This window comes from Peromyscus leucopus, chromosome X (genome assembly GCF_004664715.2).
Source record: "Peromyscus leucopus breed LL Stock chromosome X, UCI_PerLeu_2.1, whole genome shotgun sequence".
Classification (NCBI taxonomy): domain Eukaryota; kingdom Metazoa; phylum Chordata; class Mammalia; order Rodentia; family Cricetidae; genus Peromyscus; species Peromyscus leucopus.
The window spans coordinates 92,035,338-92,051,568 of record NC_051083.1 but is presented as its reverse complement, the minus strand read 5'-3'; the positions used below and the strand labels follow the sequence as shown (position 1 = coordinate 92,051,568).

Sequence of the window (16,231 nt, the reverse complement as noted above, 5' to 3'; positions counted from 1 at the left end):
TGTGGGACTCCCAATAGTGTGAGTGAGCGCTGTCTCTGACTCTTTTTCCTGTTCTTGGGACTCTTTTCCTCCTACTGGGTTCCCTTGCCCAGTATATGAGGGTTTGTGCCTAGTCTTATTGCAACTTGTTATGCCTGGGAGGCCTGCTCTTTTCTGAATGGGAATGGAGAAAGAGTGGATCTGGAGAAGAGGCAAGGAGAGGGGTGTGCCTGGGAGAAGTAGAGGTAAGGGAAACTAGGTTGCTAGCAATGTATTGAAAATAAATAAACAAATAAATAAATAAATAAATAAATAAATAAATAAATAAATATGTATAATATTAAAAGACTAAGGACAACACTGTAGGACATGCCAAAAAGGATGGAGAAAAGCCCATAAATCCTCAACCCTTATACAAAGAACTACAGGCAATTGAGGAAAGCTGGGAGGAGGAGGAGTGGTCTTCCCCAGGGAAGAGCACACCAATTGGTTGTCCAGTGCCAAATGGTCAACATACATACAAGTAACATTATACAGAATAATCAGGCTGTATTTTGGAAGATATACACATATACACATTCAATAACAACTAGTGAAAAAAAGAGGAAATTAATTTGAAGGAGAGTTGGGATGGGTATACGGGAGTGTTTGGAGGGAGGAAATGGGAGGGAGAAATGATGTGATTATATTATAATCCTCCCTCCAACAAAAAATGGCAGCAAGGTATAGAGGTGCATGACTTTAATTCCAGCACTCAGGAGGCAGAGGCAGGAGGATCTCTGGGAGTTCAAGGCCAGCCTGGTCTACAGAGTTCCAGGAAAGCCAGGATTACATAGAGAGATCCTGTTTTTGTTTGTTTGTAAGTAAGTTGCTTTTTTTTAAATGGCTCTCTGGTCATTAGGAAAATAGATTTGGAGGTTACAGTTATATCTCATAAGGAAGGGAAATGACTTGCAAGTGCAAAATTTCTAGAGTAATTGTGTAAAGATGAGGTTTGTGGGCCTGTTCATCTCTGACCAGGTTTGGACTAGTGCTGTGGATATCATTCTATATAAATAAAACACTGATGGCCAGTGACCAGGCAGGAAGTAGGTGGGACAAGGAGAGAGGAGAATTCTGGGAAGCGGAAGGCTGAGGCAGGGAGACACTGCAGCCACCACCAGGACAAGCAGCATGTAAAGACTCTGGTAAGCCACCAGCCACGTGGCAAGTTATAGATTTATAAAAATGGGTTAATTTAAGATAAAAGAACAGTTAGCAAGAAGCTTGCCATGGCCATACAGTTTATAAGTGATATAAGCATCTGAGTGATTATTTTATAAGTGGATTGTGGGACTGCGGGGCTTGGGGAACCTGGAGAGAAGCCCTCCAGCAACAGACTAGAACACAAAAATCAGTGTTCACAGAAGCATTAAACTTCATCACACAGATATTTTAAAGGATACTGAGACCATGGTAGGAATTCAGACAAAAACTGGCAGGAACCATGACAGATTCTGATTCAAATATTGGAATGTGCTTGTCATTTGTTGAAATGTCTCCAGCTCTCAGTACTATTAGCAACTGTGAGTTCGTTTATTCTTTTCAGCATATTTCATTTGTCTGTTGTGTATCATGTCTTATTGTGAGTTAAAACTAGGAAACCCAGAGTAAAAGTGGGTTTAAATTACATTCGAAGTAATATGTATTTTAATACACATACAATGAATACTAATAATTCTGTATCACATGTCCTTTTGCATATTTTCTGTTTTATTTATTTTGTGTTTAAAGTCTTTTTTGAAACACAATTCATATGGCTTTATTCTCTCCATATAGATTTGTGTGTCCTTAAAAAAAATAGTTCCAGCTTGGTATGTAGAACTGCATGGTCTACAAGAATAGTCCTGGATCCTAACCTTTGCATCAAAGCTAAATTACTCTGCAAACTAGTAAGACATTCCTAGCCTTTATGCCTCTTCTCTTTGATCCAGTAAATGCATTTTATTAAATGATCTCATTTATAAATCATACCATACTGAAAAATATTAAATGTGAGTGATATATGAAGACAAACAGCTAAAAATAAATTTGCCATAAATTGCACTAAAATATAGTTTAAAATATCCCCAAATAAATGAATGACTTTATATGACGTCCCTACTCCATATCTAGATATTTTGCCAAGGAAAAAGAAGTATACCTGCATAAAGACATACATATATGAATGTTCATGTCATCTTTACTGGTTTTAAATTAGATACAACCCAAATGCAATCGACAGGTAAATGAACAGCTTAATTTTTATACACTCTCTCCTCATACCAGCACTCATTGATGTTATGAAAATGAGCTATTTATGCCCAAAACACATGGCTAATTCTCATGACTCATCCAGTGGAATAATCCAAAGTGTATCACTGATATTATTCTGTTTATATAAAACTACAAAATTTAGACTGACATAGTGAAAAGAAGAAGGATTTCAAAAGGGCACCAGGAAACAAGAGGTGATAACTCCTTTATGGCAACAGTTTTGCAAGCATATGCATACATCAATCAGCTTGTATGGATTGTAAAACTTGTGTGTTGTTTATTGCCTGTCAATTATAGTCCAATAAAACTGTTTATTTTAAAAATCCACTCAGTCACATTCAAGAACGGGGAGGTAATTACTTTAGTTTCATATAATTACGATTCTTGTTTAAGAAACTGAGCTCTGAGCTTTTGAGTAGTAGAAATTCAACTAAGTAAGTACAAATGTATTTAACATGTGTCCTTTTGAGGGACAGTTGCTTTCTCAGAAAAAAAATGAAGAGTGGTACATTTTAAAATAGATATATTGATAATGATTTTAAGCACGAGTATTCTAAAGTGAGTTAAAATAAATCCAACTATATTAGTTGCAATTAAATCATTAAAAAAATTTCCTAATAAAATGGTACTAAGAAGAAAATGTCAAATTCAAATGAGACTTTAAATTTGAGACTCATTGTTTGCTGAAGATCTATGCTATGCCAGGTACCAATACAATTAAAATTAAAAACATCTGAGATTATATGAGTGCCACAAATTAGACTTAATGGGTTTTGAAAAAAAGGAAAAGAAAAAATGTGGACACAGAATTTGGTGGGTAGTGAATGGTGATGGATCTGAGAGGAGTTGGGGGAAGGGAATGAATGTAATCAAAACACACTGTTCAAAATTCTCCAAGAGCTGATTTAAGGAAAAAAAAAAGAATCCTGGTAAAATGCACAGTGAAAACAGCTTTATCAAAAAGCCTGGTATGGTAGTTCATGACTGTAATCATCAGCACCAGGGAGAGTTAGGAATTCGTGCTAGCCTGAGCTTTAGAACACCATACCTCAAAATACTCTGAAAATAGTTTTATTACAATAAGATTAACATATTACACAATTTGTCCATTGAAGCTCCACATTTCATTGTTTTATAATGTTGAAAAATATGTGCAACCATCACCATGATTTGATTCTAAAACACTTATTTCTTTCTTGACTATATTTATTTTATGTACATTGGTGTTTTGCTGGCATGCATATCTATTTGAGGTTGTCAGATCCCTTGGAACTAGAACTATAAATAGTTGTGAGCTGCCATGTGGGTGCTGGGAGTTGAGTCTGGGCCCTCAGAAAGAGCAGTCAGTTCTCTTAACCTCTGAGCCATTTCCCCAGCCCCCTCTAAAATATTTTTATTTTGTCAAAAAGAAGCCATATTCTATGAGGCCCAGAATTTTCTTTTGGAGTGTTGAAATTGTTCTTGTAGTAGATGAGGTTAGTAGTTGTACAATATTATGAAGGTACAAAAAATCACTGAAATGTACACATGAGAATGTGCATTTATGTTAATTTGGTTTGACTACATTTGCAAAAATGTTGCATCTATGCAATGTGACTATAAACACCAGTTATACCATCCATCCACACAAGCCTTGGGCAGGCAGGAATCACCTTTACAACTCTGTAGTTTTGCCTATTCTAGAAATTTCTTTTAAATGAAACCATAAAATTTGCCACTGGTTTATTTTTACAAATGTCTTCATGTTTGTTCATGTTGTTAGTACATGCCAGTACTTCAAAATTGTTTATATAAAATAATATGTCACTGCATAAATGTAACTACATTTCATTTATCTATTCCTTACTTGATAGACATTTAGATTCTATCCACCTTTCACTCATTATAATGTTGCTATCAAGATTCATATACATATTCTTATGTGGATATATGCTCTGATTTGTGTTGGGTATATACCTAGGAGGTATAGTGCAGTATCATCTATCATCAAGTAGACTATGTTTAAGCATTTGAGGATTTATCAGACTGTTATTCAAGGTTGTTGTACCACCTCACATTTGAATCACCAGGGTGTGAGGTTCCCAATTTCTCCATATCTTTACTAGGATAATTTATAGCTCATATTTTTTTATTGAAGCCATCCTAAGGAGTATGAAGTGGGGTCACATGTTTTTGATTTTCTGATAACTGGTGATGTCAAATATATTTTCCTAAAATATGTTTCCTAGAAATAGAATCCTTTTCAATTTTTATATTTGATTTGGGGGATTATGAATCTCAATGTTATGAATCTATAGGTTATAATTATTGTGTAAACACATGAAGATTGATTGAAACAGGAGAAATCATAAATCATATAAATTAGTGTAAGTATTATACAGTATGTTTTTTCATGTACAGTGCTGTAATATGTATTCAAGAAAAATTGAGCCAAGTATAGTGCACATATGCATACAGTTCTATCTATTTGGGGTGCTAGAATGGAAGGGTTCTTGAGCACAGGAATTCTAAGAATAACCTGGTCAACATAGCAAGACTGTTTCAGAAAGAAAAATACAGGAAAGTATGTATTACAAGTTCTGTGAAAATTATGCTTATTTCTACTGAATAATTATTGGTGGGAATGAAGGGAAAGTGTGCTCACATCTATCAATGTCCACTATATATATACATGACTGAAAGAATACAAACCTTTTTATTGCACAAATGAGGAGATAACCCAGCCCAATCTATTGTGGGATATTTGTACAGTGTATGAAGATATATTGCTGTGATTTATTGGATTCAATAAAATCCTGAATGGCCAATAGCTAGGCAGGAGAGATAGGCAGGGTTCCTTGGGAGAGAAAGGAGGAGGAGGAGGAAGAGGAGGAAGCTAGGCATGCAGGAGATGCCAGGAGACACAGTCAGGAAACAGGAGGTGCAAGATGGAAGAGAGGCAATGTCACATGATAGAACATAGATTAATATAAATGGGTTAATTTAAGTTATAAGAGCTAGTTAGGAACAAGCCTAAACATAGGCCGAGCTTTCATAATTAACAATAAGTCTCTGTGCCATTATTTGGGAGCTAGCTGGCAAGACAAAAAAAAGATTCCCTATATATGGTGCCCAACATGGGGTGCATACTTCCATATAGGACATGAGAAAGCTTAAAACAAAGTTCCAAAACACAGAAACATGGGGCTAGACATGGCTTCCTAGTCCTGCAGTCTCCCAGGCAGCCTTTGGCATACAGAAACATGGCTCCCAGCCAATGCCTGTGGTTTTGAGCCAGCCAGTGCCATGTGCAGAGCTGTGCAGTGGGTTTAAGGCTTGGCTCACATTGTCAGAGAAGGCTGTAGGAATTCTATAAAGTAGTCCAGACCAAGAAAACCTTTAAACAGATACAGTAAAAAGTAAGTATAGACAGTCATACAAAATTGTTTAAAAATAATAGTCTTTAAAGAGACAGTAAAGTAATATAAAAGAAAAAAGCCATGAAAAAAGAGAAATACATAGGGCATCTGGATCCTGTATGGTGTTTTGTTGACTTTAAATTTTTTGAATACTGATGAGTGAATGGCAGCTGCTGAGGGACATTGGATTATGAAAAGGAAGACTGCTGAATTAAACCAGCCTAAATACTTTAGAGATGTCTTGACTTTAGAATGGAAGTTGGAAAATGTGTTGCATGGGGGGAGAGGTTATGCCTACATTTCCACAGGACGCAAAAAGTTATGGTCCTCTTTAAAATTAATGAAAATCAAATTTGATTGGGGGAGACTACATACATGAAGAAAGAAACCAAGAAAGACTACAGGACAGGTAATGAATATGCTGATCCCTCTAAAATGGGAACAGCTATGAGACTGGATTAGACATGATATATCATGTTGGCTACAGAGTGCTCATGACTTATTATTACATTCCATACTTTCATATGGCATGGATAGAGGTTTGGTTATACAGTCCAAATGGACTTAGAAAGTTAACAGATGCCTTTTGCCTGCTCAAACATAAATCAAAAAAATCAACTTTAACTGACTTGTGCACACAGCACATTCCACATTTATGTTAACGCAGATAGATTACCTTTAAAAGTTTATGTATTTTCAGAAAAAAAGGACTAAACACCAATAAAGATAAGTAGCCTAAATGATCCAGCCTCTCAGAATGCCTCTACTGCAGCTTTCTCTAAATTCTGCATCCAGAGCAACTTCAAAGCTGCTAGCTTAGATGGTCCAGCCTCATAGACTATCCAGCCAAGACTTCAGATAAGCTCTGTATTTTCCTATCACACAGAGACTAAACAAAATATAGTACAGTTAGCTCTCCCAGGACTTGACCATTATCCCAATTTTCTCACCATCCCCTAAAGATGCTGTTTTCCCCAGACAACAGGATGCAATCTAGAGAACATGATATCCACATTCCCAAGAGGTAGGGTGGGTGGTTTTTGGTCATTTGATGGGTTGTGGATATTTGCCATCAGTTAGAGGGATTGGTTACAAGTTGTTAATGGTCATGGTCAGAAAAAAGGTAAACAAATGAGATCAGATTCAGGGATCTCTTTCTGAAAGGAAAAAGGGGGGATAGCATATAGAAATGATGGGATGAAAGGGTGGATTGTTGAGTCTACTTTTAAACAACTACTTGTCTCAAATATTTTATATTGGTATGGATTTTTTTTGTATTGACACATGTAGATGTAACCAACTGTCTTATTAAATAAGAAACACAGAAACAATGTAAAAGAGAAAGCCAAGAGGTCAGAGCTCAGAGCTAAAATCTCACCCTTCCTCCTGCTGTGTCCCAGCTTCTCCAAAGAGAGCTATTTCCTGTGTGTAAGTCGTTTTTTCTAGTCATTCTGCCTTCTCATTGGTTGTAAACCCAAACACATGACTGCCTCGTCACTGTCTGAATGTACAGCCCCCTAGGTCTTAAAGGCATATGTCTCCAATGCTGGCTGTATCCCTGAACACACAGAGATCTATGGGATTAAAGGCGTGTGCCACCACCGCCACACTCTGTCTATAGCTCTAATAGCTCTGACCCCCGGGCAACTTTATTTATTAACATATAATCAAAATCACATTTCATTACAATTAGAATACCACCACAGACACAGATTCAAAGTTATTATTATTATTATTTTTTTATTGGTTTTGGAGACAGAGTTTCTCCATATAGTTTTGGTGTCTGTCCTGGGTCTCACTCTGTAGACCATGCTGGCCTCGACCTCACAGAGATCTGCCTGGCTCTGCCTCCCAAGTGCAGGGATTAAAGGCATGCCCTAGAGGGCCTGATCCAGTTGGGGGCTCCTTAGCTATTAGTTCATAGTTCATGTGTTTCCACTAGTTTGGCTATTTGTCCCTGTGCTTTTTCCAATCATGGTCTCAACAATTCTCACTCATACAATCCCTCCTCTTTCATGCCGATTGGACTCCTGGAGCTGATAAGTGAGACAGTTGATTAACTTGAATGGTTTGAAAGGCCCCCAGGCAGTGGGACCAGGACCTGTCCTTAGTGTATGAGCTGGCTGTTTGGAACCTGGGGCCTATACAGGGACACTTTGCTCAGCCTGGGCGAAGGGAGGAGGGGACTGGACCTGCCTCGATTGAATCTAACCAAGCTGAGCTTAATCCCCAGGGGAGTCCTTGCTCTGGAGGAGATGGGAATGGGGGGTGGGCTGGGAGGAGGGCAGGGGGGACTAGAGGAGGGAGGAGAGGGGAATCCGTGGCTGATATGTAAAATTAAATTACATTATAAAATAAGTTTAAAAAATCATGCCCCACCACTGCCTGGCCCAAAGTTATTTTTTTATAACATATATATGTTTCTACTCTTGTTTAAGGTATTATTTCTATGCAGCTCATTGAAAAATGTAATGTAAAATTTTAGTCCTTGAAAGCTACTCAGGTTAATAAAGAAAGAAAGGTTAGTAATTAGTCATCTGTAACAATCAAACTTATAGTCAAATTAGATATGTTTTCAAGGTCAAACAGAGATATATTTTCAGTAGATAGTTGGTCTTCAAACACTTCAAAGAACTACAGAATATGGCATTTAAAATATTTTAATAACATAAGGCTTTTCATGACAGTGAGACATGTCTGCTCCTGGTAGCACCAATCTACTTCAAAGAAGATGACGGTCATAGAAGAACCTCCATATGGAGTTTGCTTTCAATGTGGCAAAGCTAGCCATTTGGGAAAGAAACTGTCCTTCCCTTGACTGTTGATAGTATGCTGTCCAAACTGGACAAACAGGACACACACAAAAAAAATGACTGTCAAACTTTGACAAAACAAGGTAGGACAGTTCTTTAAAATTTCTGCATCATGGAAAAGCCTGTCAGATATTCTAGGCCTGTAGGCTAAAGATGGATGCCACAACATTGCAGAATTCAGAAAAGAAACTTACATAAAAGATGTAAAATTCATAATGTTGAAAAACATAAAAGCTTACATTGTTTATCTCAAAAGATGTTTTAAGGTCTAAAAAATATTTTTTAAGATGGCAATACAAGTTATGATAGAAAGTGGTTTAGGTATAAAGCTTTGGACTCACTAAGATAGTATAGATAATACAGTACATTTCTTGAATTTACCAAATACAAATGGACTGAGCATGTGAATGTAATCTTTACCTAATGATTGTTCTTATTGTATATAGACAAAAGGGGTGAATGTTGTAGGATATTTGCACAATGTGTGAAGATGTATTTGTTGTAATTGGTATAATAAAAACCTGAATTCCAATAGCTAGACAAGAGGTATAGACTGGATTTCCAAGGAGAGAAAGGATGAGGAAGAAGAAACTAGGCATGCGGGAGATGCTAAGAGACATGCAGAGGAAACAGGAGGTACAAGATGAAAGAGAGGTAATGCCATGTGATAGAACATAGATTAATGTAAGTGGGTTAATTTAAGTTATAAGATCTAGTTAGGAACAAGCCCAAACTATAGGCTGAGCTTTCATAATTAATATGAAGTCTCCACGTCATTATTTGGGAGCTGGCTGTAAGAACAGAAAAAGAGTCAAAACATCAATCCCTAACTATAGTCTGAACATTTGTCTTTATATCCAAAGATTAGTGCAGTCCTCGCCCTGCATCAAAGGAAGTTCTCTTTGCAACAGACAAATATCATTACAGAAAACCACAACCAACCATAATGCCGAGTTGTGGAGCCCAGTCCCAACAGATACATCTACAAAACAACCCCCACACCTAAGGTTCAGGGAACAGTGCAGAAGAGATAGAAAGATTGATAAGAGACAGAGGAACAGGTTATTTGTTGTGTGAAATTGTATTTCCCAGGGATGTCAGAAGCTACACATACCCATAAGTTTTACCATCATGACTGCCCAAACATGAGATGAACAAGGACAACAATAGATATGCTAAAGAGACTAGAGGAAAGCCCAAGAGGGTTCAGCCCTACACAAAGAACTACAGGCAACTAAGGGTCAGTGGGAGAGATAGCCTTTCCCAGGGAAGAGCACACCAACTAGTTATCCAACACCAACTAGCCCTAAAAACATACAGAAAGTAACATTACACAGATTGAGTAGGTTGTATACATATATGTATATAACAGCAATTATTGAAAAAGAGAGGCCATGAATTTGAAAGAGAGCAAGGGGAGTTTTGAGGGAGGAAAGGGAAGGGGGAATGGTGTAATTATATTATAATCTCAAAAACTAAAAGAAATAATTAGAATGAAAACACAAGGCCAAATAAGTTGAACTGACAGCTACACATTATATAACAATAAGAGGACAGTGCAAAACATTGAAAGAGGTACTAAACTGAAGGATCAATCTCCCTCAGAAAAGAGTGGGTGCTGGGACAAATAAATACTAACACCAATCAACAGTTATTTTGGCAGAGTATCAGATTGCTACCGCTACTACAGCTTTACATTTATGACATATGAAGGTTGTTTGATTCCTAAAGAGTGAACAGAGATTTGTCCAGCAAACTTAGATGTAACCTGCAAAATTTAAAGCTCTGCTCTCACCAGTGTAGAAACAGTGGCCTAAGCTTTGGAAACATGATTTGCTTTGCTTTGAAAGCTTTGAGGGCAACATTATATTTTGATGGCATCCTCCAAAAACCTCAGAAAAGACTATTAGACACTTGAAAATAAGCATTTTTTGCAAATGCACATTTTTTTATGGAAGGTATCACTCTTGATATCTCCAAAATATCAGGTCTTAGAGACTAGAATGACTTGAAGTTGCAGTGAATCCCTCCTGGCCTGAATTGCAAAGACAGCAAAGAAAAAGAAAGAACTGGCCTCCTATACCTTATTTCACCTTCTCTAATGTGACCTGCCAGTTCTTCAATAAACTTCTCGCCTTTCATCCAATAGATCATTGGTCCAGATTCTCCACTGAATCCAAAGAATGCTTTGCAAGGGATGTTCAGAGGTTTACCTGAGAAAGAGAGAAAAAAATAAATGAGCAAATCTCTTCCTGTTCTTATTGAGAGACAAGGATGGACAGTTAATATACAAAGGAAAACTCAGAGGTGCCCTATTTTCCAACAATTCTTGTATGTGATTAAAAAAAGTTATTATGAGGGCTTTGGGGAAATTATACAATTGTAGCTAATATAAAAATTGAAAAGTAAATAAATTATTACTTTATAGCATTGCAATTATACTGTACCTCTCCCAAGAACTGACATGAAAGAGTAAAATGGAAATGATCCCTAATTATTTTTTCTTTTTTGAGAGTTCTAAATATTATTTACAAGGACTTGCCTTTAAAATTAAAATTATTTAAGAGCATAAGATAATTCTTTATAAGTGAGAAGCCATATCAATAATAGAATATCCACTATTAAGACCATATAGACTTTAATTTGTTTCTTCCTATTATAGTCTATTTTAGGAAAAATGATATAGAATGGTGATTAAATTTTGGTGTTGATGTGAAAGGATTAAGGGATACCTTGATAGCTGGTCATCATTATTTCTGGTCACATACATGAGACTTTTTTAGATCTGATCTGAAAGATCAGAGAAGCAAAGCAAGTCAGCCACAAGTTCTTACCTCTACAAAATGCTCAGTCTAAAGAGAGAGAGAGTTCCTGTTTCCTCATGCCTTATATACCTTTCTGTGTCCTGCCACATTACTTCCTGGAATTAAAGGCATATGTCACCACTGCCTGGTTCTGTTTCTCTCATATATCCCAGTGTTGCCTTGAACTCACAGAGATCCCGATGGATCTTTGCCTCCTGAGTGATAGGATTAAAGATGTGTGCCACCACTGCCTGAACTCTATGTCTAATTTAGTGGCTGGTTCTGTCCTCTGATATTTCAGCTTTCATACCATTATCTGGCTCCAGGTTTTCTATTAATAAGACCTTTTAAGAATCGTGTTACATCTGGCAACCCAATGTTTGTAGCACGAATTCATGAAAAAGCCACTTGCCTGGGGCTCAGGCCCAAGCTACACACAGCCAGAATCTCCACTCCAAGTGGCCTGGAGTCCCTAACTAGCTGGATCCAGATGGCTGGATCTTTCACTTCTCTCCTGGTGGGTTGTGGGCTCTTCCTGGATCCACATCTCAGGCTGCTACCACACTAGGTAGCTGCCATGAAACCCACTTGGGCTTCTACTATTCTATGCAGTTGGCAGAGTTGGTGCATCAATTAAGATTTCTTAAAGGGAGAAATTAGGTAAAGAGAATTTTTCTCCACATTAAAAAATGGGAAACATTTTTACAATGGTGGGTGATTGGTCTCTGATTGATAACACATTAGGTGGTCTGAAATGGAACAACTAAATGAGGACAATTAATGTTGATGGGATAGATGTAATGCCAATTACACATATTATTTGTTTGATCATTTTTGTTTTGTCATTTAAAAAGTTGGTCAATGTGAGTGCCAAGATAAAAGTTTTAGAAAAACTTGTCGAAACAGATAATAGAGATATTCAGACCCAGACAGAGGAATTCAAAGGTGAACCAATCTCAGCATTGCATTATAAGGTTACAGAGAAACAGCCTAAGGCTTTCAAACAGCCAACTTTATTCTATCCTGCAACCTTACAGGAACTGCCAAATGCTTAACTCAAGTCTGTGTACGAGATGATTGGACTCCTGTGCAAATGTTAGATTTGAGGATATTCAAAGAAGCAATAGTCTCATATGGCATCCACTCGTCTTTCCTGAAGCAGATGTTAAACTTGTGGTCAACTTGTAATAGAATTATCCCTAAAGAGTGGAAAGATTTGGTTACAGCCACCTTAGAGGCTGGTCCCCAATTACAATACAGGTAATCTAGTGGCAGCAGCAGTTCAAATGGGAAACTCTTGGGTGAGGACTCAGAGGCTTTTGGTCTGACGATTCATGGAAACAGGATCAGCTGAGGAGTTGGCGAGGTGAAATTGGCTGTGACTTGTTCTGTTTCTCTGATCTTTCAGCTTTCACCCCAATATCCAGTACCAGGGTTTTTTTTATTTTTTAATAAGGCTGTTGAGCAATTCATGTTACACATCCCCTGCTATTTATTTCCTATATGTCAAGAAACAGAGAAGTACTTCTTTCATTGTAGCCCTCTGTCACTGTGTTTTCTGCCCAAGTTTTACAGGAGGCCAAGGTACCAGGAACTGAACTTTAGGAACACACAAGCCTAAAAAAGTCCTTCCTCCTTAAAAGTTATTTTGCCCATTACTTTGATCATGGTGACACAATAGTCACTCATGGAAAACAGTCACTACTAGAAAATTCACTCTCTCTCCTAGACTCTAGATACTCTTCTTCCTCTGCTTCTGCATATTAGTTCTCTTGCTCTTGGACTCAACCATAGCCACAAACAGACTCAATACCTCTTGTGTCTTCAACTTCTCCACTGAGAGGTATATCAGAAGCTTTCCTGGTTCTAAAATTTAAGGCTTGCTATTGCCTTGGTTGTTTAGCTTGCAAAAGCTTGCTGTGGTCTGTCTCAATTGCCATAATCACATGTATTAATCCTCTTAATTAATTATCTTTCATCAAATTGATTCTGCCTTTCTGGAGGATCCTAACTTATAAACTAAAATTAAAATGTTGATTTACAAATATATCTATAAAATATATTTACAGGGAAAACTAAGTCTTGCCATATATTCTGTGTTCCTTAGAACATTTATAGTGTTTAAATAATTCTAGATAAGATTTTAGTACTCTGTTATGTATATTTTAATTATGAATTTTTTATCATATTTACAGGTATTTATAATTTTGCTAGAATTAATTGTGTGCTTTTTTCTTGCTAAGTAAATAAGTATGGGAAGAAAGGTACAGAAAATACAATGCTGGCATTTGATACAAAAATTCCTCAACTTATAACTATAGCATATTGTGTTAGTTAGGGTTTTTATTGCTGCAATGAAACACCATGACCAAAAAAAAAAAAAACAAGTTGAGGAGGAAAGGGTTTATTTGACTTACACTTCAACATTGCTGTTCATTACTGAAGGAAGTCAGTACAGGGACCCAAACAGGGCAGGAGTTAATGCAGAGGCCATGGAGGGATGCTGCTTACGGGCCTACTCTTCAAGGCTTGCTCAGACTGTCTTCTAATAGAACCCAGAACCATCAGCCCAGTGATGGCATCACTCACAATTCGATGAACCTTGTCACACCAATCACTAATGAGAAAATGCCTTACAGCTGGGCCCCATGGAGGCATTTCCTCCACTGACAAGTTGACACACAAAACTAGCCAGCATACATAGCATAAAGTTTTCTAGACAAAACATATTTTCCCATTGTTTAGAACACTAGATAAAACCACTTAAAAATATTTTCCTTGTGGAGTTTCCATATTCATTCTGTGCTATAGACAAAGTCCTCTTTCTATATTAAAATTATCCATAGCTTTCATGTTCTAATAACTATTACTTTCTGAATACAAATATCTTTTATCACCACAACTAGGAAATGGCTTTCTTTGATGATTGTTTTCAGAAAGGAACAACTACATAGGAGTTAGAGTCTATGTGAAGATGAAGTGAAGTGTGAGGAACCCATACACACACAGATATTTGGCAATAGGTTGGGCTTATCCACATAAAAATATATTGAAAAGTATTTATTTTATTGTAATATTAACATATTCCTTCTTAAATTTCAGGTCCTGGATCTTTGGATTCTTCTGTAGTTGTCAAATCTGTAAAAGTCAAGAATTGGGACAATATAATTGACACAAATTGGAGACCATGTCTTTGCACACATACTTCATCTGAAGTTGGGTAAAAGTGAGACAGTTACGTATTATAGAATGTACACTGAACTAAAATTATAGAAATTTGCATCTTATATTTAGATCTGTCATGACCATTGCCCCTGAGCTGATGCTTCTGACCTAACTTTATATTAAGTCATTTCATATGTATGCAATGAGGTTGGAAGATAGGAATAATTTGGGATAGCTCAAAGGAGACAATACATAGGAAAGTGATTCATGAACTCAGAAACATCATCAGAATTTAGCTCAGTGATTTTTGCTGTCCAAGACTTGATTGTCCATGGAAAAATTAAATTTGAGAAGAAGTCTGATATGGTCTTGAGACAGACTTATTTTTATTTTGACCATGTCAATCTTGTGTTATTTTATTTATGAACATCCGTGGGACAATTTATTTTCAATATTTTCTTGTAAAATTTTCTTGCATGTAGAATATGTATGATTCACTGGAAAAGACCCTGTTTTCTAAGCCTAAACATGTTTTTACCTATGCCTTTTGCCTTTTGTTCTCATGACATTGAAGGTATTTAAGGGACAATAAACCAGATGACAAAAAAAAATCAATAGATTATGACAAACTTTATTATTGGAGATTCTAATCACTAAAACTACCAGCATATATAATTATAGGTATAAATATTAGTTAGTGTTCTTTTGGGCTATGTTAAAATATATATGTGTATATATTATATATATTATATAGGTATGTATGTATGTATGTATGTATGCATGAATGTATGTATGTATCTTTAAGTGATTCTCAGTGTGTGGGTGCCCATGACTGGTATAATTTTAATGGAGAAAAACAATTATTGTAGTGTGTAAAAAAGGGAGCTTCTTGAGGTGGTACATCAAATAACAGTGTTTGCCCTTCCCCTTGATACTGCACAGAAAGTACTGGCCATCGAACTCTTTGTCTTGTAAGTCATTTTTCTCTTCCCACCAGAAAGATTCTCGTTAAATAAACAGAAGAGACAGATATTTCAGAAGTTTATTTTATACAGTGCTGAGTAAATATTCTGAAGCCTTATGTTGATGGCCCCAAACAGTAAAACTGTTCAACCATCATCTGCCACATTGGAAGCAGAGTTCCCAAGGGATCTTTTATCAAATAGTTATTTTCAGTATGTGCTAAAGAGTGGGGATCTCCTCTTCCAAGAGGCATGGAAGGATCTCTGCATTGACTGGACAATTAATCTAAAACAGAATCTCTCTACGTATCTCTGATACCTGCCTGATGTGTCAAATCCTATCTAGAAGTACCATCTGTTAGCTACTGTATTGTTTTGTTTCCAGACAGTTTGAAAGTCATTCTGTAACTGTGTGTCTTATTAGTGGAGATAGACAATTCACATTTACATCTAAGCAGCCAGAAGATTATTAAAATAAAAAGAACTTTGTCATTTGGTACCTCAGTGCTAAGTAATAAGGTAGGTGACATTTTATTTTATTTTATTTTATTTTATTTTATTTTATTTTATTTTATTTTATTTTATGCAAGTGGAGTCCATGGACTGGATCAGTTCTCCTTTGCCTTAGCATTACTACAATTTTCTTTCTCAAAGAGCTCTCTGAAAATCAACACTTGGAAGATTGCTTTAAGACCTTGCAAATGTAGCAATCACAACGAGCTTAATTATTTTGACAGTTATTACTTTACGGGATTTTGTCTTGAAACAGATGTACTCAAGATAAGGATGGGCTCAGGAGGAATGTCTCTTAAGTG

At 36.6% G+C, this 16,231-nt stretch overlaps 1 protein-coding gene across 1 annotated transcript in view; it reads right to left on the bottom strand.

The window, feature by feature from the left end:
* Window positions 1–16,231, bottom strand: part of Il1rapl2 (interleukin 1 receptor accessory protein like 2) — a 1,202,523-nt gene that overhangs the window by 53,265 nt on the left and 1,133,027 nt on the right. The window contains exon 7 of the mRNA XM_028894663.2: window positions 10,569–10,698. Within this exon, the coding sequence (XP_028750496.1) occupies window positions 10,569–10,698 (130 nt within the window). The remainder of the gene's footprint in view (window positions 1–10,568; window positions 10,699–16,231) is intronic.